The 25,396-nt window shown below is 39.4% G+C and overlaps 1 protein-coding gene across 1 annotated transcript; it reads left to right on the top strand.

The window, feature by feature from the left end:
- Window positions 1-1,385: 1,385 nt before the first annotated feature.
- LOC144360591 (uncharacterized) lies at window positions 1,386-2,747 on the top strand. The gene has a single exon (XM_078013254.1). The coding sequence runs from the start codon at window positions 1,386-1,388 to the stop codon at window positions 2,745-2,747; it is 1,362 nt and encodes a 453-aa protein (XP_077869380.1).
- Window positions 2,748-25,396: the final 22,649 nt, after the last annotated feature.

Genomic DNA, 25,396 nt, shown 5'->3' with positions numbered 1-25,396 from the left:
TGAGCGAAGGACCTCGATTATATTATAAATAAGAGCGAAGGACCATGATTACGTGGCAAATATGAGCGAAGGACCATAATTACGTGACAAATATGAGCGAAGGACCGCGATTATATTATAAATAAGAGCGAAGGACCATGACTACGTGGCAAATATGAGCGAAAGATCTCGATTATATTATAAATATGAGCGAAGGACCATAAATACGTGGCAAATATGAGCGAAGGACCACGATTATATTATAAATAAAAGCGAAGGACCATGATTACGTGGCAAATATGAGCGAAGGACCACGATTATATTATATTAAGAGCGAAGGACCATGATTACGTGGCAAATATGAGCGAAGGACCGTGATTACATGGCAATTATGAGCGAAGGACCGTGATTACGTGGCGAATATGAGCGAAGGACCACGATTATATTATAAATAAGAGCGAAGGACCATGATTACGTGGCAAATATGAGCGAAGTACCATAATTACGTGACAAATATGAGCGAAAGACCTCGATTATATTATAAATATGAGCGAAGGACCATAAATACGTGGCAAATATGCGCGAAGGACCACGATTATATTATAAATAAGAGCGAAGGACCATGATTACGTGGCAAATATGATCCGTGGTTCATCGTGGCCATTTCACAATGTAATCTCATCCGTACAATTAATTAAATAAAAATTTAGTGTATTAGTTTTGTTTGTGACTCGCTGTTAACATAACTCTGTACTATGGTATTGGTGATATATGAATTGGGTGCCATAGGTTGGTACTTGATGGCCAACCAACCTAATCAAATATGTATTTTGCATTGTACGAGTGCAAAATAAGTTATTAGGAAATTAGGATATTAGTACCAGCTGTTTTATACGCATGCGCATTGGCCGATCCTGTCAAATGTCGTCATCTGTTTTGGGGCGTGTCTGGTAGATGTGAAATTGCTTCAGCCATTGGGTAACAGAATTACCTAGTGTCTGTGAAAACAGCTGTAAAGTGGCAGTAAAATGAATTTGCGCGGTTTTTGCACGGCCATTTTCTGAATGATTTTGGAGCAGCAATGGAAGCCGACCATTTAATTGTCCAGAATATGATTTTAAATGGCCGAACTGTAGTATATTGAGCTTGGGTCGTATTTAATGACATGTACTTTATTACGTCATCTGCACATGCGTAGTCAAAACGCCGCCATTACTGTAATAAACCAGTTGTGTTGTTTATACCGAGATTGTATTCTTTAGCCTGTTACGGCCTTCACTGCACCCAAGAACCCAACAATTTGGCGACGAGGAGTAACTTTGACGTACAGAAAACCGTCAGAACAAGTGAAGTGAGTACAAATTACTTTTGAGCCTGTTTTGAAGACAAAACAAATCAGCGTCACAATGGACGGCAACGATGCTTTGAAACCGTTCAACCCAATTCCGCCAGAGACAGCTACAGTGCGCTGGGAAAGGTGGATAGCAAGATTCGATAATTATCTTGTAGCCAAGAATATTACACAGGATGCGAGGAAAAGAGCTCTCCTACTTCACCTAGCGGGGGAAGAAGTTTTTGAAATTCACCTAGGATTGGAGCAGGCGGAAGACGAAACGTACGTCCAGTTGAAGACAAAACTGAGTGAGTACTTCGCGCCAAAACGAAATGTAGAGTATGAAGTGTATGTGTTTCGCCAGGCAAGTCAGTTACAAACAGAAACACTTGATAAATTTGCTGCTAGATTACGACAACTAGCCAAGAACTGTGAATTTCATGAGAAAGAGAAAGAAATAAAATCTCAGATTATACAGAAATGCATAAATCCGAAAATAAGAGAAAAAGGATTAAGAGAGCTGAATTTTTCCCTTGATGATTTATTGAAATATGGTCGTTCACTAGAAGCCACTACAGTTCAGGCACATAATATGTCTACAGTCAATGCAGGGGCTGAAGCACCTAGCAATGTACCCACAGTACACAGAATGACCCATTACAAACCGAAGAAATTACACAAGCCTAGGGGGCCTGGTAATGGTGATAAAAAACAGTCATGCTGGGGTTGTGGTGGTAAATGGCCTCATGACAAAAAGGAGAAATGTCCAGCTTGGGGAAAAGAATGCAGAAAATGTCATAAGCAGAATCATTTTGCTAAATATTGCAAGTCACAAGGGAGAACAGAAAATAATTTTATTTCTACTGAACCAACCACAGTCTACTCATATGGGCAGGAAACATATAACGTTGACCTGTATAGAACTGCATCAAGTATTTCCAAAACACAGCCATATAGATACAACCTTCAACTGAATGGGGTACCGACAACCATGGAAATTGATACGGGGGCAGCAGTAAGTTTGATAAGTGAGCAGCAGTTTAAGAAACTGAAAGTTGGTCAGCAAGCATTACAACTACACACTGAGGGACTACCCAGATTGAGAACATATGCAGGAAATTGCATTAACCCCTTAGGTCAGACAGAACTGGAGGCACGTGAAGCAGATACCATACATAAATTAAAAGTATTGGTTGTACCAGGTAATGGTCCAAACTTGATAGGCAGAGACTGGTTAGAAATAATAAAACTAGACTGGCCACAAGTTTTTCATCTTGATGGAGAGTCATGGATTAGTAAACATCCAAAATTGTTCGAACCAGGATTGGGAACCCTGAAAGACACTACCATCAAGCTGCATGTTAATCCTGAGATAACACCGAGATATATGAAAGCACGTACTGTACCATTTGCCCTCTACCATTTGATAAAGTAGATAAAGAGATTGATCGCTTAGAAAAGGAAGGAGTCATTAGACCTGTATCTTACTCAGATTGGGCTTCACCAGTTGTACCTGTACTTAAAGCGACAGGTGATGTTCGCATATGTGGTGACTACAAACAAACTTTAAACAAAGCCTTATGTGTTGACAGATACCCAATACCCAATGTTGAAGATTTGTATGCAAAGCTTGCTGGGGGTAAATTCTTCACTAAGTTAGATTTGAGTCATGCTTATCAGCAATTGCTATTGGATGAGGAGTCACAGAATTTGACAGCCATCAATACTAACAAAGGTATATATGCTTACACACGTTTACTCTACGGTGTATCAGCAGCACCAGGAATTTTCCAGAGAACCATGGACAGTCCAAGGCATATCAATGACAGAAGTTTATATCGATGATATACTGGTTTCTGGACTTACCGAAAAAGAGCATGAAAAGAATTTAGATGAAGTTTTGGATCGCTTAGACAAAGCTGGACTCAAACTAAAACGAGACAAGTGTGTGTTTAAGAAACCATCAGTCACTTACCTAGGACATTGCATTGATGCTACTGGTATTCGTCCTACAGAAGAAAAGGTGGCAGCCATACAGAAAGCTCCAGCGCCTCAGAACAGAGAAGAGCTTAAAAGTTATTTAGGTCTCTTAAATTACAATCATAGGTTCTTGAAGAATCTTAGCACTGTTTTGGCACCACTGTATCAACTTGGACAACAGAACACCAAGTGGCAGTGGGGGAAAAGTCAGCAGGAAGCATTCAGCAAATCAAAGGAACTATTACAGTCGTCTCAACTGTTAGTACACTATGATAGTGGTTTGAAACTAACCTTGGATTGTGATGCTTCTCCATATGGCATTGGAGCAGTACTTTCCCATAGAATACCAAATGGAATGGAACATCCCATAGCTTTTGCCTCTCGCACACTAGCACCTGCAGAGAAGCGATATGCCCAGATAGAACGTGAAGGACTAGCAATTGTGTTTGGTGTTACCAAATTTCATAAGTACCTATATGGGCGTGAATTTAGCATCAAAACAGATCATAAGCCATTACTTGGTCTGTTAAAGGAAGATAAAGCTATATCACAGTTGGCAAGTGCCAGAATTCAGCGTTGGGCACTTACACTAGCCAATTATCAATACCAGTTAGAGTATAAACCAGGATCTAATATGGGAAATGCAGATGGATTAAGTCGCTTACCCATAAAGGAACAACCCGGCAGTGTACCTGTCCCTGAAGAGGTGGTTCTTACATTATCAACACTAGATGGATCACCAGTAACGGCTGAGCTTGTAGCAAACTGGACAGCAAGAGATCCAGTATTATCACACATCTTAAAGTGGGTAACCCAAGGTTGGCCTGAGCAGGTGGAGGAACAACTGCGACCGTATTTTAGACGCAAACAAGAGCTCTCAGTTCAGCAAGGATGTATTTTGTGGGGGTCGCGGGTAATAATTCCAGCTCGGGCTCGTGAAGCTATCTTAGAGGAACTTCATGAAGTCATCCTGGTATAGTGCGCATGAAAGCTTTGGCCCGAAATTACCTATGGTGGCCAGGGTTAGATGCTGAAATTGATGACAGAGTTCGCAGTTGTACAGCATGCCAGGATTCTACGAAATCCCCAACTAAAGCACCATTACATGCTTGGGAATGGCCTAACCAGCCGTAGTTCCGACTGCACATAGATTTTGCAGGTCCATATGAAGGTAAAATGATATTAATCATTGTTGATGCTCATAGTAAATATATAGAAGCTCACGTTATGCCGACAGCAACATCCACAGCAACAATCAACAAATTGTACCAAACATTTGCTATGCATGGTCTACCGCACGTGATAGTATCAGATAATGGTACTTGTTTCACCAGTGAAGAGTTTAGATCCTTTTGTAAAACAAATGGGATAAAGCACATCACAACAGCTCCTTACCATCCTGCCAGTAACGGGTTAGCTGAAAGAGAGAAGTGGGGATCACTAACATTCCTAGTTAGACTTCAGGATGGAAGAGTTTGGAAAAGACATCAAGATCAGCTTAGATCTAGATCGCCATCAGAGGAAATTACGCAAAGTGACCAAACTCAGAGTAAACCGAATATGGTACCTGTACCAATACGGATGCCTTCTATCTCGCCATCAGTGCCAGTTCCTAAACAGGATTCGTCATCATTGAAACCAGAAGAACATTCATCAGAGAATGTATCACCTCCAACTACTAACAAATCTACTACATTGAAAGATGAGACAACAGATCCTATAAATGAACAATCTTCAGAAACTTCTGCCTCGGTACCAGAAGTGCGTAGATCTAGTCGTCAGAGAAAAATATGATATGTATGTTTAGTTACATTTTGAAATAGTGCATATGATAGGCCAGAATAAAGCCTGCACTAGGGTGTGAGCCTAGCGCCACCCACATTGTAGTTTAGTTGAGTTTTGCAGTATTCAGTACAAGTGCATGCAGAATGAACTGATCCAGAAAAGAACATTATATATTAAATCCCCATATAGACTGCTAGAGTGAGATTCACTTAGATGGGGAGGGATGTAGTATATTGAGCTTGGGTCGTATTTAATGACATGTACTTTATTACGTCATCTGCACATGCGTAGTCAAAACGCCGCCATTACTGTAATAAACCAGTTGTGTTGTTTATACCGAGCTTGTATTCTTTAGCCTGTTACGGCCTTCACTGCACCCAAGAACCCAACACGAACTTATAGAGAAATCAGTCTCGTATTGGAAAGCACGTTTCCGGGAAGGAGAGGTATCGAGGTGGAGTGGCGTGGTGAGTAGATTTCCTCCCCAGGACGCCGAGTTGGGCGTCGGTACCGAGAGGGAATATGGTGTCGAGCGACCAACATAGTAAACCAAAATTAGAACTCGCGATACTGGTGCAGACGACTATGGTCGAACAACCATGAAAAATAAATGGCGGGACTTTGGTGTTGCACATTTAGCACAGAAATAAAAGACACGCCCACAGTTGAACATACACGATGTGCCGCCATCCAATGGCCCCGGCCAATGGCGAGATGAGCGGCTTCCTTTGTGCACAATCTTCATGAGTGAAACACGACGCACTTGCTCAGCCAGACCGTCTAGTGGCGCCCTGCTATTTCATCAATAACCAAATATACTATTATCCTGTCCCCGAATTGAACATTTGTTTATTTGGAGTAATTTCCAATTCTACGCCAGGTCCTGAGTAATTAATGATTCCACGTATTTATTTGGCCGTTATTTGACAGACGTAAAATGCAATAATGTTAATTCGCGGAAATTTAAACACACTGATACTGATAATGAATTAAAAATTTGCCAAAAAATACTAAATTTGCTATCCCATGGAAATAATTGAAATCAAAATATTTGGCAATATATTATGTTTTGCGTCGCATGCACACGATTGAATTATCATATAAATTAGTCCTAATATACTAATGTTGTATTTATTTAATTGTAAGAACGAGTTTACATCCTGGAATGGCCACGATGTACCACGGGTCAAATATGAGCGAAGGACCACGATTATATTATAAATAGGAGCGAAGGACCACGATTATATTATAAATAAGAGCGAAGGACCATGATTACGTGGCAAATATGAGCGAAGGACCGCGATTACGTGATTAATATGAGCGAAGGACCACGATTATATTATAAATAAGAGCGAAGGACCATGATTACGTGGCAAATATGAGTGAAGGACCATAATTACGTGACAAATATGAGCGAAGGACCTCGATTATATTATAAATATGAGCGAAGGACCATAAATACGTGGCAAATATGAGCGAAGGACCACGATTATATTATAAATAAGAGCGAAGGACCATGATTACGTGGCAAATATGAGCGAAGGACCACGATTATATTATAAATAAGAGCGAAGAACCATAATTACGTGACAAATATGAGCGAAGGACCTCGATTATATTATAAATAAGAGCGAAGGACCATGATTACGTGACAAATATGAGCGAAGGACCATAATTACGTGACATATATAAGCGAAGGACTTCGATTATATTATAAATATGAGTGAAGGACCATAATTACGTGACAAATATGAGCGAAGGACCTCGATTATATTATAAATATGAGCGAAGGACCATAATTACGTGACAAATATGAGCGAAGGACCGCGATTATATTATAAATAAGAGCGAAGGACCATGACTACGTGGCAAATATGAGCGAAAGACCTCGATTATATTATAAATATGAGTGAAGGACCATAATTACGTGACAAATATGAGCGAAGGACCACGATTATATTATAAATAAGAGCGAAGGACCATGATTACGTGGCAAATATGAGCGAAGGACCGCGATTACGTGATTAATATGAGCGAAGGACCACGATTATATTATAAATAAGAGCGAAGGACCATGATTACGTGGCAAATATGAGCGAAGGACCGTGATTACGTGGCAAATATGAGCGAAGGACCTCGATTATATTATAAATATGAGCGAAGGACCACGATTATATTATAAATAAGAGCGAAGGACCATGATTACGTGGCAAATATGAGCGAAGGACCGTGATTACGTGGCAAATATGAGCGAAGGACCTCGATTATATTATAAATATGAGCGAAGGACCACGATTATATTATAAATAAGAGCGAGGGACCATAAATACGTGGCAAATATGAGCGAAGGACCTCGATTACTTGATTTCGTGATAAATTTAGACGAAGGACCGCGGACTGGGAAGTAATTTATCAATTGGTATGTAATAGACTGGGTATATAATTAAACTATATAGAGTACGCCCATTATTGCCGGGTACATAATAGGGAGTACAAGCATGAACGTACAAGTCAATTATTTTAGCAATTATTTCAAGCTATTTTATAACGCAGAAAAAGTACCTGTGCTTTCCATTATAATGTAGCCTGGACTCCAGTCATTCAGATTGTCCTTCTCAGTGCATTAAAAGAATGATCTGCTGAATCGCAACGTTAATACGTAGTCCGCACGAAATTCTATCTCATCACTGAATGGCTGACTCCATGATTCTACATGCCCAGAACAATTACTAGTCTATTATATAATCTAGTTTAATTATAATCTCAATGTCATGAGAAAACCAAATAAAATGACCCCAATTCATTTCCTCATGACACATTATGGTATTTCATTAGTAATCCGGAATTAAACTACTTTTTGTATTTGTTCACAATTTGTATTGGAAATAATTAATGTTATTTGTGCAATTATTAAATTATTGATAATTTATATTTGATATTCTTACAAGCAGGGTGTAACTCGTCAAAATAATGACACCGACTGTGGCGTGTATCTCTTAAAGGTTTGTATTTAATTTTCACCAAGTTATGATGTCGCTTGTTTTTGTTATTATTTGCAATGACACATGTTTCTAACCATGCAGGAGGGATGTATTGCCGGTGTTTAGTGGATAGTGGGCTCGCATCACATACGCGAGATAGATGGATTCCATCTGAACCTTTTGTTCACTAAGCAGTTTATACATTGGATTTCAGTCTGCTATTCCTTCATGCTAAACACACATCGCTTCAATGCGTAATTACACCCGGTCCTCATGAAAGTTCATTAAGCCTGGCATATTCGTCGACTTATCATAGAGTAAACGGATTTTGAATGGATTATTGCTAATAATTGTTGGACTATGAATATTCTTAATGAGGACGATAATTTATTACCATATTATGGCACACGGGAAGAGAACACGAAAAGGTCACATACATGAACTAATTAATAATTGTTATTTATGTTTCAGTATCTCAAGAGCTGCATTTCACAGGCAACTCTTCGCTTTAGGGTAAGTTGTCAACAATGAGTTTAATAATCAATGCAATCATGTTAAATAAATATGCAAATACTTACATAGAGATACCAAGTTAGGCAGCATACAAATGTGATTTTGAAAATATATGTATATATATAGCACATATCAAGTACAATGTACGCACGTGAATTATAGTGGTGGTACATAAGGGCATCCCATTCTAGATTATGATATGAGAGCTACTCGTATAATATCAGTATGTCAAAAATGACGATATTAACACATAAATTACTAGTTTTGACATATTGCATTCATAGCGCATTACTTATTCATTGTACACAAAATGATATCAAATTCTGTTTGCATTGCTTATTAGAGTGACTCTAAATACCTGCGCTCTGAAATAATGAGTGATATGAAAAAATGGTGAGTTGAATATATTATTAATAATGTATGTGGGTTTGTCTAATCATCAATTTGGTTAGATCGGTTATTCAGTGAAATTAGCGTACTCTGAGTAGTTTGATCCTAGATATATTTTGCTTGGTAATGTCTTGATATTTTGGTCCAAATTATTATTTCCCACTCAAATCATAAGCCACAAGATGTCAGTTTCTCTCAGCTTATCCATTTTTTGCATATGTTGTTCTTGGTCTGTGACGTATAAATTGCCATATAGTTCCTGAAACACGTTCATAATATGATGTTCAATAGCTAATTCATTTATAAGTGTGCGTTTAGTTTTGCTGTTATTTTAATACGTCTTTCCGTTTAGAGTATTTTTTTATGTCCTTGGCTATATCTTTGCATGCGAATGAATAAATAATGACAACCAAATTCCCAAAATTTATACTTGCTATGTGCACTAATAATGATTCGTTTTTCTAAAATTTCTCGGTCAACATGTCACTGATCTAAGAGCATAAGTTATTTTATCTGGAATGCTGCTTGCTTCATAGTATGTTTATAATATGTATATATACAACAAAATGTGCATTTATGTTTTCCCGGAAAAATAATATGAGTATCTTCTTTGTAGGGAAAAGTTACTGGTTGGCGAGAAATGCGAGGTAGAATGCATTTCAGGTATTAAATACTTTCACTGAACTTCGAGCTTTAGAATTTCCAATTTCAATTCGATTGACGAATCCAATTCGTAGTATTTGATAACTCCATTGTTTCTAAATGTTGGCGTAATAAATTACTTAACTCGAATATTTTACAACCTGTACTTTATAACTAGAAAAAATAACATAAAATGCAGAAATCATAGATCTCGTATAACTATCTGTATCTACGTATTTCTTATTCAGACAGGCAGACTGATGAAATCATAACTAATGTGTCTAAAGAACAGGTAAACATATAACATTTTGCGTTTCTATTGTCAAAACAGCGCTGTGACTGTGGGAAAGAAATTGTGAAATGGATATCACTTGTTTATATATACTATTATTCACAACATTTTAAAATCCATCATTATCTATTATAACAGTATGTTCACATATAACTATTAATTCACGTTATTTTCCAGTTTGATGCTTTAATACCCCACATAGACGAATTACTGGAATGTACGGGGGAGGCGAATTGTAATAGACATTTAGCTAGGCATATCAAGTATCTAAAAGAATACAATCAGAATTATAATCGCAGGACAAACAAAATCACAGTAATGTATGGAGTGAAGTATATCTCAAATAAAGTAATTATTTGTTTCTTATTTAATATAAACAGCATTTTGCATGAAGTATCGTACAATGGCTAGATAGTAACAAAACTAAATAATATCGCAAAATTGTATTGATTTCATGCGAATTGACACTGTTGTTGTTATTTAATGCGCAGAAATAAAGCTTAGTGTTGATTTGTGAAATTTTGTTAATTTCAGGCCCATGACCAGCTTCTACGTCTGCTAAGGGAGAAGTTTACCAAAACCGAGTACGCTGAAGGGTGTGTTTATAATTCAACACTATGTGTCGTTCATTAACATTTTCATTAGGCACAAAGAGTAGATACGATATCACATTGTTACGCATTGGGTTTTTTTTCCTAATACAGTTTATATATGTATGAATTTTCACGATATTAAAACCACGGAAAGATCAGTGTCGTTACCAGTATCGTTAACACTTGGTATTCATGTTGCTTTTGTCTACCATCCATTTTAACTGCCAAAGGTCAAGGAGGCACTATATATATGTATAAGGCCTAAATTGCAGTTTTGAATGTTGATATGAATATTGATATAATTATTCCTCTTATGTTTGTTTTGCAGAATGTTTGAATGCAGCACACAGGTGTTGTGCACCAGTAAACGAGTACCTGTAATGGAAACCTACAGGCACAGTATTTTGTAAGTATTTTGTATTTTTATGACAATAACTTTTAGTTTCGCTTTAGTTTTTAGTTTCAGCTTATCAAATAAATATGTCAGTTCTTCTATGTATACAATGACTGGTAATCAGATAATTGTTTTACTTGCCATGTTGCCATGTAATTTTCAATATTGAAAACTCTATTATTTGGCCGATTATGATCCTTAAAATCACAAATTGATCTACCTTGTCATCGCTTTAAACAACGTGATACCGTTGCGTTTTCAGTTTTGCTGGAAGGTTCCTGATGGATGTGCTGTATAAGGAAGCAGTATCTGTACTAGTTTCAACTCTTCGAAATAGTACAATACAAGAAGCTGACGAAGAGTGTACTCTAACTGAGCGTGTCTTATAATGATGTGTTATAATCGCCACGAGCAAGTATAGGTTTTGGTCAAATTTTGTAAATGGACTGTATTATTAGAAACACAAACATTCAGTATCAGTTGGTTTTATATATGTGGTTTTCAAGAAAACCAAGTGCATTTATTATTATTGTTAAGCGTTTAGTTTTATGTACTAGTAAAAAACATGATTAATGTAATAATTGTTGTAATAATTTCACTTTTTTAGCTCAGCTGTCGACTTTGTCGAGCGGAGCTCATATGAGTGATTGTCCGTCGTCGTCCACCGTCTGTGTCAACATTTTACATTTTACATTTTCAACTTCTTTTTGAAACAGACAATTTTCATTGCTTTGATACTTGGTGTACCTTGGGAAGACTTCTCTTAGATTTGTTCATTTCGTGTTGATAACTTTAATGCTCTAATTTTGAAGAACATTTTTCTCATTTTTATGTAAACGTGATATTTTTTAATCCTTGTTAAAAACAGCAAGTTCCATTGCTTTGATACTATACATATCGTTCATTTTCTAGTGATATCTTCTGTTCTTTAATTGAAATGTGCATTGCTAACAGCAGAGCTATCTCAGCCTACAGACTGCTTGTGTTTATACGTGATATATATTGAATGGTATACATTAAAGTGATTATTGTTATTGAGGTGTATCGAGTGAATCTATGTTCTTTTATTCAACAACACATATCACAGAGAGTCGATGATAGCATTAGCACTGGAGTAATAAAAGGACACGTAAAAATGTTGTTGATTGTGCCTCCTCATATTGATATCAGGGTGTGGTAGTACTAAACATGGAGGTATATGTACTTCGCTCATATTTGTCACGTAATTATGGTCCTTCGCTCATATTTGCCACGTAATCATGGTCCTTCGCTCTTATTTATAATATAATCGTGGTCCTTCGCTCATATTAATCACGTAATCGCGGTCCTTCGCTCATATTCGCCACGTAATCACGGTCCTTCGCTCATATTTGCCACGTAATCATGGTCCTTCGCTCTTATTTATAATATAATCGTGGTCCTTCGCTCTTATTTATAATATAATCGTGGTCCTTCGCTCATATTTATAATATAATCGAGGTCTTTCGCTCATATTTGCCACGTAGTCATGGTCCTTCGCTCTTATTTATAATATAATCGCGGTCCTTCGCTCATATTCGCCACGTAATCACGGTCTTTCGCTCATATTTATAATATAATCGAGGTCCTTCGCTCATATTTGTCACGTAATTATGGTCCTTCGCTCTTATTTATAATATAATCGTGGTCCTTCGCTCATATTTGCCACGTAATCATGGTCCTTCGCTCTTATTTATAATATAATCGTGGTCCTTCGCTCATATTTATAATATAATCGAGGTCCTTCGCTCATATTTGTCACGTAATTATGGTCCTTCGCTCTTATTTATAATATAATCGTGGTCCTTCTCTCATATTTGCCACGTAATCATGGTCCTTCGCTCTTATTTATAATATAATCGTGGTCCTTCGCTCATATTTGCCACGTATTTATGGTCCTTCGCTCATATTTATAATATAATCGAGGTCCTTCGCTCATATTTGTCACGTAATTATGGTCCTTCACTCATATTTATAATATAATCGAGGTCTTTCGCTCATATTAATCACGTAATCGCGGTCCTTCGCTCATATTCGCCACGTAATCACGGTCCTTCGCTCATATTTGCCACGTAATCATGGTCCTTCGCTCTTATTTATAATATAATCGTGGTCCTTAGCTCATATTTGCCACGTATTTATGGTCCTTCGCTCATATTTATAATATAATCGAGGTCCTTCGCTCATATTTGTCACGTAATTATGGTCCTTCACTCATATTTATAATATAATCGAGGTCTTTCGCTCATATTAATCACGTAATCGCGGTCCTTCGCTCATATTCGCCACGTAATCACGGTCCTTCGCTCATATTTGCCACGTAATCATGGTCCTTCGCTCTTATTTATAATATAATCGTGGTCCTTCGCTCTTATTTATAATATAATCGTGGTCCTTCGCTCATATTTATAATATAATCGAGGTCTTTCGCTCATATTTGCCACGTAGTCATGGTCCTTCGCTCTTATTTATAATATAATCGCGGTCCTTCGCTCATATTCGCCACGTAATCACGGTCTTTCGCTCATATTTATAATATAATCGAGGTCCTTCGCTCATATTTGTCACGTAATTATGGTCCTTCGCTCTTATTTATAATATAATCGTGGTCCTTCGCTCATATTTGCCACGTAATCATGGTCCTTCGCTCTTATTTATAATATAATCGTGGTCCTTCGCTCATATTTATAATATAATCGAGGTCCTTCGCTCATATTTGTCACGTAATTATGGTCCTTCGCTCTTATTTATAATATAATCGTGGTCCTTCGCTCATATTTGCCACGTAATCATGGTCCTTCGCTCTTATTTATAATATAATCGTGGTCCTTCGCTCATATTTGCCACGTATTTATGGTCCTTCGCTCATATTTATAATATAATCGAGGTCCTTCGCTCATATTTGTCACGTAATTATGGTCCTTCACTCATATTTATAATATAATCGAGGTCTTTCGCTCATATTAATCACGTAATCGCGGTCCTTCGCTCATATTCGCCACGTAATCACGGTCCTTCGCTCATATTTGCCACGTAATCATGGTCCTTCGCTCTTATTTATAATATAGTCGTGGTCCTTCGCTCATATTTGCCACGTATTTATGGTCCTTCGCTCATATTTATAATATAATCGAGGTCCTTCGCTCATATTTGTCACGTAATTATGGTCCTTCACTCATATTTATAATATAATCGAGGTCTTTCGCTCATATTAATCACGTAATCGCGGTCCTTCGCTCATATTCGCCACGTAATCACGGTCCTTCGCTCATATTTGCCACGTAATCATGGTCCTTCGCTCTTATTTATAATATAATCGTGGTCCTTCGCTCTTATTTATAATATAATCGTGGTCCTTCGCTCATATTTATAATATAATCGAGGTCTTTCGCTCATATTTGCCACGTAGTCATGGTCCTTCGCTCTTATTTATAATATAATCGCGGTCTTTCGCTCATATTCGCCACGTAATCACGGTCTTTCGCTCATATTTATAATATAATCGAGGTCCTTCGCTCATATTTGTCACGTAATTATGGTCCTTCGCTCTTATTTATAATATAATCGTGGTCCTTCGCTCATATTTGCCACGTAATTATGGTCCTTCGCTCTTATTTATAATATAATCGTGGTCCTTCGCTCATATTTATAATATAATCGAGGTCCTTCGCTCATATTTGTCACGTAATTATGGTCCTTCGCTCTTATTTATAATATAATCGTGGTCCTTCGCTCATATTTGCCACGTAATCATGGTCCTTCGCTCTTATTTATAATATAATCGTGGTCCTTCGCTAATATTTGCCACGTATTTATGGTCCTTCGCTCATATTTATAATATAATCGAGGTCCTTCGCTCATATTTGTCACGTAATTATGGTCCTTTGCTCTTATTTATAATATAATCGTGGTCCTTCGCTCATATTTGTCACGTAATCATGGTCCTTCGCTCATATTTATAATATAATCGAGGTCCTTCGCTCATATTTGTCACGTAATCATGGTCCTTCGCTCATATTTATAATATAAACGTGGTCCTTCGCTCATATTTGCCACGTAATTATGGTCCTTCGCTCTTATTTATAATATAATCGTGGTCCTTCGCTCATATTTGCCACGTAATCATGGTCCTTCGCTCATATTTATAATATAATCGAGGTCCTTCGCTCATATTTGCCACGTAATCATGGTCCTTCGCTCATATTTATAATATAATCGAGGTCCTTCGCTCATATTTGCCACGTATTTATGGTCCTTCGCTCATATTTATAATATAATCGTGGTCCTTCGCTCATATTTGCCACGTATTTATGGTCCTTTGCTCTTATTTATAATATAATCGTGGTCCTTCGCTCATATTAATCACGTAATCGCGGTCCTTCGCTCATATTCGCCACGTAATCACGGTCCTTCGCTCATAATTGCCACGTAATCATGGTCCTTCGCTCATATTTGCCACGTAATCATGGTCCTTCGCTCTTATTTATAATATAATTGTGGTCCTTCGCTCATATGAATCACGTAATCGCGGTCCTTCGCTCATATTCGCCACACAATCACGGTCCTTCGCTCATATTTGCCACGTAATCATGGTCCTTCGCTCATATTTATAATATAATCGTGGTCCTTCGCTCATATTTATAATATAATCGTGGTCCTTCGCTCATATTTATAATATAATCATGGTCCTTCGGTCATATTCGCCACGTAATCACGGTCTTTCGCTCATATTTGCCACGTAATCACGATTATATTTATCGCTCATATTAATCTCCGACAAAATGCAACGTATATCAACGTTATTTTTATCAGCGGTTTATAGTCATTACGCCCGTTTAAGTCCTTCGGTCCTTCGGCTCGGTCCTTCGGTCCTTCGCGGTCCTTCGTTTTAGTGAGTACCCAATTTCACGATCTTACGTACGGTTGTCGGATGGTTAGCTTAAACATTTTCCTAATTGTAAACCAGATTTGCTTGAAGGTTGATGTGCATGCTGACCTTATTCAGATTCATGTGGTAACATCTAGTTTTTTTGTTTACAAATGTTTGCTAATCAACAATCGTTGTGTCTCATTTGTATATATTTTAAATAACTTGTGATACAAAACTGTGCTGATCGTGTACCACAGATAACCACAATTCTATCAAGGTTACCTTTACTTTGAAAACAACATTTTACAAGAAGTGACGTAAATTTATTTTGTACTTTCATCATATGCCGCGTCAATAACCTTGGACGCGTCAATACTGGTGGCGTACTTTGCACTATACAGGAGGAAAATCAAACGTTAAACCGAGTACTGATAAATTTGGCCCATGGCATTCTCACTGGAAAAAGTGAAGGATATTACGTGAAAATTGTTTCCATATTGCTTACAAATATTTAAATACTTTGTGAAAAATGATGCTCTGGTTGTATACTTTTTTCTACGCCAGACATTGTGTACCAATTTTGTAGTCGCAAATAAGATCGATCGCAAATTTGTAATAAATCTGCAATCCCCCTTTTTTCAGCAGTGTTATGACACTTTGACGAGTGCTAATACGAGAACTGCCCCTGTTTTTGTAGAATACAGATTCGTGTATTGTATAAGTTTTTGATTTCACTATTAATTCAATTAGTAAATATTTAACTGTGTCTTTTGTTATAACTTCAACTGCAAAAGTATTAAGAGTCTCCCCAATTCTTGTCAATTAGCCCTTGAATGGATAATCTGTGACATACAAGTAGTCGTTATAAAGTTCCGGTTTCATTTGTTCTTATTGCTACACATCTTGATAAATTGAATTTGACGCAAGTTGACTTTCTAGTGCTAATTCTAGTAATCATGTTTCCAGGTCAGAGATTTGTTGTCTACATTTCTGTTTTGTCATTTCACTGTATTTTATCGGATGTTGTTTGATTCCAAATTTGAGCTAGTCCCAAACAACATATTTATCAGTAAAAACAGAACTCTCTTCATCCAAAGTTGGGAGGGAATTATTTCAATGTAGTCTCTACCTCAGAGCAAACTAGTGTTAAGCATCCAGAACCATTACAACCATGAGTAGTAGTATTATATTGTATTTTAATAGACATATCGGAATGAATAATATTTGATGTTTCCTCAATATTTAGGATAGAGTCGCTGACTAAGCGAAAGTCGAATGTTTTTCATGTACACCCTTTTTGAGATCGAGGCTTAGTGAATGTTTCAAATCTCTGCGATTGCCATCCTGATGACCTTTGTCACATCTAACACAGTATTATGATCTCGGTCCCGATAATGTTTTCAGTTAGGTCTTTCGAATTTGTTGTTTTTCGAAATGTAATGCATATGGATTAACCAATACAAGATGTTTGCCCCCCCCAGGGGGGGGGGGCTACTTCCACATTAAGTGGGCAAGGGTGTGAAGCCCACCTCTCGAAAACCATACTCACTTCTAAACCATTTTTTTTTTCTATTTATATACCCACTTCTAAACACAAGTGTTTTCAGCGAAAAAAAACCACACAGCTCACAACTTTCGCAACCAGTGAGCGCATCAGGGCCATGCATTTTATTCAGCCTTTCCAGTATTTGGCTTTGAATATAAGGATCTGTGAAAAAGTAAATACATGCTACACATGACCAAACCAAACCAAACCATTGATAAATGGCTACCCACTTCTAAACAAAATAACGTGAAATGATACCCCAGTCGGGCGGCACATACCCGTATTGCACTTCTATGGAAGTAGCCCCCCCGGGATGTTTGCCATTTAAAAGCATGTACAAACTAAACAAGTAGCCTATCAGCTGAGATAGCTCCGCTGTTAGCAATGCACATTTCAATTAAAGAACAGAAGACATCATTAGAAAATGAACAATATGTATAGTATCAAAGCAATCGGACTTGCAGTTTTTAACAAGAAGTCGAAAATATCACTTTTTACCAAAAGTAACAAAAATATTCACCAAAATTAGAGAATTGAAGATATCATCACAAAATGAACAAATCTGAGAGAGGTCCACATGTAGTACCTATATATGTAATATCAAAGCAATCAGACTATTGGTTTTTTACAAGAAGTCGAAAATACCACTTTTTACCAAAAATGACAAAAATATTCACCAAAATTATAGAATCGAAGATATCATCACAAAATGAACAAATCTGAGAGAGGTCCACATGTAGTACCTATATATGTAATATCAAAGCAATCAGACTATTGGTTTTTTACAAGAAGTCGAAAATATCACTTTTTACCAAAAATGACAAAAATATTCACCAAAATTATAGAATCGAAGATATCATCACGAAACGAACAAATCTGAGAAAGGTCTACATGTAGTATCTAAATATGTAATATCAAAGCAATTGAACTATTGGTTTTTAACAAGAAGTCGAAAATATCACTTTTTACCAAAAATTACAAAAATATTCACCAAAATTAGAGAATTGAAGACATCATCACAAAATGAACAAATCTGAGAGAGGTCCACATGTAGTACCTATATATGTAATATCAAAGCAATCAGACTTGTGGTTTTTAACAAGAAGTCGAAAATATCACTTTTTACCAAAAATGACAAAAATATTCACCAAAATTAGAGAGTTGAAGATATCATCACGAAATGAACAAATCTGAGAGAGGTTCACATGTAGTACCTCTATATGTAGTATCAAAGCAATTGGACTTGCGGTTTTTAACAAGAAGTTGAAAATATCACTTTTTACCAAAAATGATAAAAATATTCACCAAAATTAGAGAATTAAAGATATCATTACAAAATGAACAAATCTGAGAGAGGTCCACATGTAGTACCTATATATGTAATATCAAAGCAATTGCACTTGCGGTTTTTAACAAGAAGTCGAAAATATGACTTTTTACCAAAAATGACAAAAATATTCACCAAAATTAGAGAATTGAAGATATCAACATGAAATGAACAAACCTAAGAGAGGTCTACCCAAGGTACATATACACCAAGTATCAAAGCATTCAGGCTTGTAGTTTTCAAGAAGAAGTCAAAAAAGTAAAACATTGACACGGACGACGGACGACGGACAACAAACGACGACGACAACGGACGACGACGGACAATCACTCATATGATAAGCTCCGCTCGACAAAGTCGACAGCGGAGCTAAAAAATGGTTCGCAGGATCAGAGGTCGCCTGTTTGATATCATAATCAATGTTGCAACAAATGGTTACAACACATTTACTATTAAAGTCAGTATCAGGATGCGCGCCATATCGCCTTTCATACAATTTTTACACCGCACTTTTAATAAAATGATTTTATTTTCTGAACGACTCATAATGCATGTTGGGATAGGGAGAATATGAAAAGTTTGTCACGTAGAGTTTTTCAAAACTTTCAGCCATTAGCGTCCAATGTTTTCTCGTACACTCTCTCATAAATGTATAAGACGCTATCATGAAACTTGATAGCTGGTTGTACTAGTTTAAAATCTTCGTGAACTTGTTTGACATACATATCCTTTCATCAACACTTTCATTCTAATAGGACGATAAAGTAACTTTGCTATCATCGGGCGTGGTCTGATACATTAGATTCTTAGTTGGAGTTGTCACACGTAGTATTAGCGTTGACTAGGTAACCGAGTGTACTATTATGCAGTATTTAAGTGATTTACGAAGTGCTGTTTTATTACCGGTTTATTAACCGAGTGTGGATCACTTTTTGGGTTAGTATTTATGTGGAAACTGGTTGCCATGGTGTTTGCCCGATGCCATGGTATGTGGCTTATTTTAGACTGTTAGAATTTACCGTGTACAGGAGCGAGACACGGGTTGGGGATGTCTTTCCTAAATTTGGAGTTTTTTATGCTAATTGAGAGTGACCGACCTTTGACCTAGAGTGCCGAGTTGTCGGATTGGTGGAAGAAGGAACGCGCAAAAAAGGGAGGAGGATAGAAAAATGGCCGGAAGATCTGAACTTGGTTACAGTGAGCGGAGTGAAGATTCATCTAAATCAGGCGAATAACTGTATTGATTCCCGACTGAACACCTGTAGCAGAGGAGGGGAATCATCCTGGTCGCCGCTGGAGTCAGCTGTGAGACTGAGGGAGTCTTGGATCCTGTGAAACGAACTTTCCATGAATGAAAGACGTTGCGCTTCCAGAAACCACGAGGCTGACGCTGTAACCCCGATTGCCTGCTGTTGTGTGGTGAACTTGGGACATCGACGAGTGATCAAGACGGCGTGGGATTTGCTGGTAAGCGAGCAAGTCGAGAGAAGACTCTGAGGTAAACCGTCTGGTTCGTGTGCGATAGGCCGACTTCGCCATAACCGAGTATTACATTTGTCACGATAATAAACTGTAGTGATACTCAGGTCGACGACGAGTTGGATGTAATGTAGTGACTGTTTATTAGCGAGCTCGAAATCACTCTCTCCCTGGGTTATTTCCCCCACCGCTCCTGTTTCGGTTTCCCTGGGTTATTTATTGTTTCAATGTTGTTGTGCTGAGATATTGTCCGTGTCGGATCTTGAGTGCAAGCATTACATTTTGGATTTGTGGTTTGTTTGCCGCCAAAATTGTGTTCGCCAGCGCGCGAATTTTGGACACTTGCTCAAGTTGAACGGAAAATATGTCAACAACATGGTTGCTGGTTTCCACTGATTTAGTTTGATGTGTATAAGCTTCCACATTTATTGACTTTTTGTTAAACTTGTGACTTGTTATTTTTCTGTGTTTTCTGAGTTTTGTGGCATGCGTTATTACGATTTGTGAATATTGTGACGTCATTAAGACTATTGCCATATAAGGAGTTGCACGCACTTGGTAGCTGATCGAGACTGTGCTGGTGCAGAGCGTGGTATAGTGCTGGCTGATAGTTTGTGCAGTGACATTTGTAAAGAGACATTTGATTACTTGTTTTCACTGAACTGTAGATATACCTTTTTGTGCATCGAGTGCTGTTTCAGCCTGTGTAATAGTAGCTGTGATTTATGATTAATGTTGCTGCTGATGTATTGCAGTTTACTGATCTTGTATTGCATGACTGCCAGTTGTTTGATAATATACCGTTTGTTGTTTGGAATTATTACGGTCTCATTATTTGTGCTAGCGTGTTTGTGGGTACAGTTAGAGCTGGTTCGACACAATACTTATCCATTGCCCTTGATTTGGATTGAGAGGACCGTTCTCTGGGGACTGTGTGTGCTGGCCCCCTTTTATACTGTGAGGAAAAATTTATGCTCCCCCTTCGTCCACTTCGGATCCGAAATATTGGTCCGATAGCCTGTTTGTGTTTGGTTGCCTGGCGACAAGTGGATGAGGGCGGGACATTGGCGCCCTACAACGTGTGGCTTTTGTGTTTATAGAACACTTTTTGGTGTACCAGCTGTACCCTTTGATGAGACCAGTAGATTGGCCTTGTGACTTTTTTGCCCTTTTTTGGACATTTCAGACGTTTTGGCCTTTTTTTTGCCCGCTTAGAGATTCTTTCTCTTGTTGTCTGATGTTGTATTTGTCCAGTGTTGCATGCTTTGCGTGTGAGTTGAATTTTGTATTATTGTTTGGCAATTGTGGTCAGAGTATTGAAGTTTGCCAGCACTTGAGTCATTGTCGAGACGTATCTGTGGTACATGTGCAGGAGTATTAACGTAATTAAGGGTAAGTACATTCTTATACACAGTGAGATATGGAAATGCGTGCAGGGGCTGCTGTTACCGGTGAGACTGGTGATTCACCCAGTATGGCAAATACTGGGACACCTACCCATGGTGCCCTGGATCTCAGTCAAGGTAGGGGAGTAGCAGTGAGGGGTCGTGTCAGCGCCAGTAGGGTGACGCCAGATGTTGGGTAGGGGTCGTGGCGTCTTGCCATTGGATTTTGGTCGGGACTCCCTTCCCAGTGGCTGTGGTGAGCACCGACATGCTGGAGGCCCTATGGAGAATCGTACTGTGAGACTAAACAATGAAAGCATATACCGACAGCAAGGTGGTGTACCTGTAGAATTAAGTGATCAAGGTGAGTGTGGACAGAACGTTGATTTGGAATTTAGTTCCCCTGAAGGACGTTCCCGCTCAGGTATGTTACACACACTGCGCGTGCCTACATATCTGTCAGCACGACCGAAACTGTCCACATTTTCGGGAGACAGTTCGCGGGCTAAATCGGATGCCGACTTTGAGACATGGTCGCAGGAAGTGCTTGCATACAGTGATTCTGGAATCGAACCGCCGTCGGTCGTTATCCAGACTGTTAGATCTATGTTGAGGGGCACTGCAAATAAACTCGTGATAAGAATGCGGCCGGACGCTTCAGTTGATGATATATTAGAGATGTTAAGAATCCGCTTCGGAGAAGTGGAATCTGGTCGCGTTTTGCTCAACAGATTTTTCGCTGACAGTGGGCAGCGAGAAAACGAGACTGTTGGCGATTTTGCCACGCGCATTGAGCTAGCGTTAGAAGCTGTAAGACGTCGTGGTGGTATACGCCCAGAGGAGATGGACGAGCTTCTAGCCAATCGTTTCTGGGACGGATTGAACGATGATAGAGTACGTGAAATAGCGCGCCACCAGCGTTGGGATAGCATGCCGTTTGATCAGCAGCTGTCAGTCGTACGCAATGCGGAGCAGGAAGTCCATGATCGGGCTGCCCGCAACGACAAACTCAGGGTTAACCCAGAGACAAAGAAGACACCAGCTGCACGTGCTCATGTGACTGTAGTGTCTGATCAGGAGAGTAATTGTAATGAAGTGTTGGCTGCACCGGTACATGTGCAGAAGCAGTGGACACCAGAAGATCTTTTGCCTACCTTGCAGAAGGCAATAACGCAGACAATGAAGCTCCAGCTAGATTCTGTTGCTGATCGCATGGACAGACTAGAGTCTAGACTGGACAAGTCTGAGAAGGCTCCCGTGCAGCCGAGTGCAACACCAGCGCCCCCAGCATCCTTGGCTACTGGTAAGCCTCGTGGATGTTTCAATTGTGGTGATGAAGGGCATAGGTTTCGTAGGTGTCCACTGCGTCGTGAACGAGACACTAGTAGAATGATCTGTTATCGGTGTGACAAACCAGGACACCCTGCCAGAGAGTGTCCAGACAGAAAGAAGGTCAGCCAAGACACGACTGGAAAGAGTAATCAGGACACACAGTCACAGCGGCATGTTGGGTACACTTGTAAATCTGGGAGAAAGAAGCAGTGCTCTCTGAGAAAAGGTGATGGTAACCATGTTCTCATGATGCAGTCACCTGTGCTGGATAGAGTGGTGGGATCAGCATGCGAGGCTACTGTGATGGTGAATGGAGTTAAAGCAAGATGTCTATTTGATACAGGATCTCAGATAACTACAGTCAGTGAATGGTACTATAGAGAGCACCTAAGTGAGATTCCTATTGAACCCCTTGAGGAGGACCTCTCAGTTCGTGGAGCAGGTGGCCAAGTTGTTCCGTTTTTGGGGTACATGGTAGTCAGCATCACATTGCCTACTGATCTATTTGGTGAGAAGGAAGAGCATGATGTGCATGTATTGGTTGTCCCTGATACACGCTATAGTTCTGTGGTGCCAGTCACAATTGGCACAAACCTACTGGACATGTCTGCAAATGTGAAGCAGAGCTTGTTGACCAGAAAATTTGTGCAGAGCAACCGCATGTCTGCAACTGGTAGACGTGTGATTAAGCATTTGAGTGACTGCCATAAGTTTATTGGTAGAACTGGTCACTTGGGCATGGTCAAGGCAGCAATTGACAGACCTCTTGCCATCCGACCAGAGCAGGATGCCATCATTATGGGTGACTTGCCAAAGGGCCCTGATGGTGACAAGTATGTGGTTATGGTGGAGCCGATAATCAATATGAGAATGCAAGTGACTGCTGTGCCATCAGTCACGGTGTTGGAGTGCAATGCGTCTAGTTCAAGACTGCCAGTTCATGTGTTTAACACTACCAACAGGAATGTGTATATCAGACCCGGTAGCACTGTTGGAGAAGTGACGGCTGTGACCCGTGTTCAGAGTGCTTCAATGGCCAGGGAAGAGACTGAGAGAGGTGAGCACAATGACAGAGATCCAAGTGTTGTCATCAAGGGTGTGAAGTTCAATCTTTTGGAATCTCCCATTGGTGGATCACAGATCAAAATGGTGCATAGTTTCTTTCAGCGTAACATTGATGCCTTCTCCTTGCATGATAATGACCTTGGGCGTTGTGACCTTGTGCAGCATCGCATAAGACTTAATGATGAAACACCAAGCCGTGAGCGTCACCGCAGAGTACCTCCTGCCAAATATGCAGAGTTGCGAGAGATCATCAAGGGCATGTTGGATAGTGGTGTTATACGTGAGTCTGACAGCCCATGGGCTGCACCAGTGGTCATGGTCACAAAGCGCGATGGAACCACAAGGCTGTGTATTGATTACAGACGACTGAATGCCAAGACTGTCCGTGATGCTTATGCCATTCCTCGCATCGAGGAGAGTCTGGAGGCCTTGAAGGATGCAGAATGGTTTAGCACAATTGACCTTAAGAGTGGCTATTGGCAAGTGGCCATGAGTGAACAGGATGTTTCGAAGACAGCATTTGTGACGCCTGTCGGCCATTTTGAGTGTCTCCGTCTCCCAATGGGGCTTTGCAACAGTGCAAGCTCATTTCAAAGAGCCATGGAGAAGTGCCTGGGCGAATTAGTCAACCAGTCATGTATTGTTTACCAGGATGATGTGATCGTGTACTCCAAGACATTCAGCGACCATATCAGACACCTGGGTGAGGTGTTGAGGCGCCTAAAGAGTGCAGACTTGAAGGTTAAAGCCAAGAAGTGTGAATTTTTCCGCCAGAAAGTTCACTTTTTGGGTCATATCGTGTCAAAGGAAGGAATTCGCACAGACCCAGTGAAGACCGAGGCGCTGCGTAACTGGCCCATACCTCGCAATGGGAGGGAGGTGAAGACATTCCTGGGGATGGCAAGCTATTATCGTCGTTATGTGGAAGGGTTCTCGAAAATTGCGAAGCCACTGAACGATCTTACTATGGGATTGTATCAACATGCTCATGGCAGGAAGAGAAACCGACAGAACCCTCCTGAGTTTGCATGGACACAGAAGTGCCAACATGCTTTCGACTTACTGATTGAGAAGCTGACAAACCCACCAGTGTTGGCCTACCCGGATTATGACCTTGAGTTTGAATTGCATACTGATGCAAGCCTTATTGGACTTGGGGCTGCCCTTTATCAAGACCAAGGCAATGGTAACCGAGTGGTGGCATATGCAAGTAGAGGCTTGTCTAGGAGCGAGAGGAATTATCCTGCCTTCAAGCTTGAGTTCCTCGCATTGAAGTGGGCAATTGTTGACAAGTTCGGAGATATGCTACTGGGCAGAAAATTCAAGGTGGTTACTGACTGCAACCCATTACGGTATGTGATCAGCACACCGAAATTGGACGCAACGGGACATAGATGGCTATCAAAGCTAGCTGACTATGATTTCAGCATAGAGTATAGGCCAGGAAAGCAGAACGGGGATGCAGATGCTCTTTCTCGTAAGCCTGTCCAGG

This window comes from Saccoglossus kowalevskii, chromosome 17, assembly GCF_978046115.1.
Source record: "Saccoglossus kowalevskii chromosome 17, keSacKowa6.1, whole genome shotgun sequence".
Taxonomy (NCBI): domain Eukaryota; kingdom Metazoa; phylum Hemichordata; class Enteropneusta; family Harrimaniidae; genus Saccoglossus; species Saccoglossus kowalevskii.
This window is presented reverse-complemented; position numbering and strand designations above follow the sequence as displayed.

Bases quoted from the DNA above. Each gene is read 5' to 3' on its own strand.
- LOC144360591 (XM_078013254.1), top strand. From the start codon at position 1,386: ATGGACGGCAACGATGCTTTGAAACCGTTCAACCCAATTCCGCCAGAG.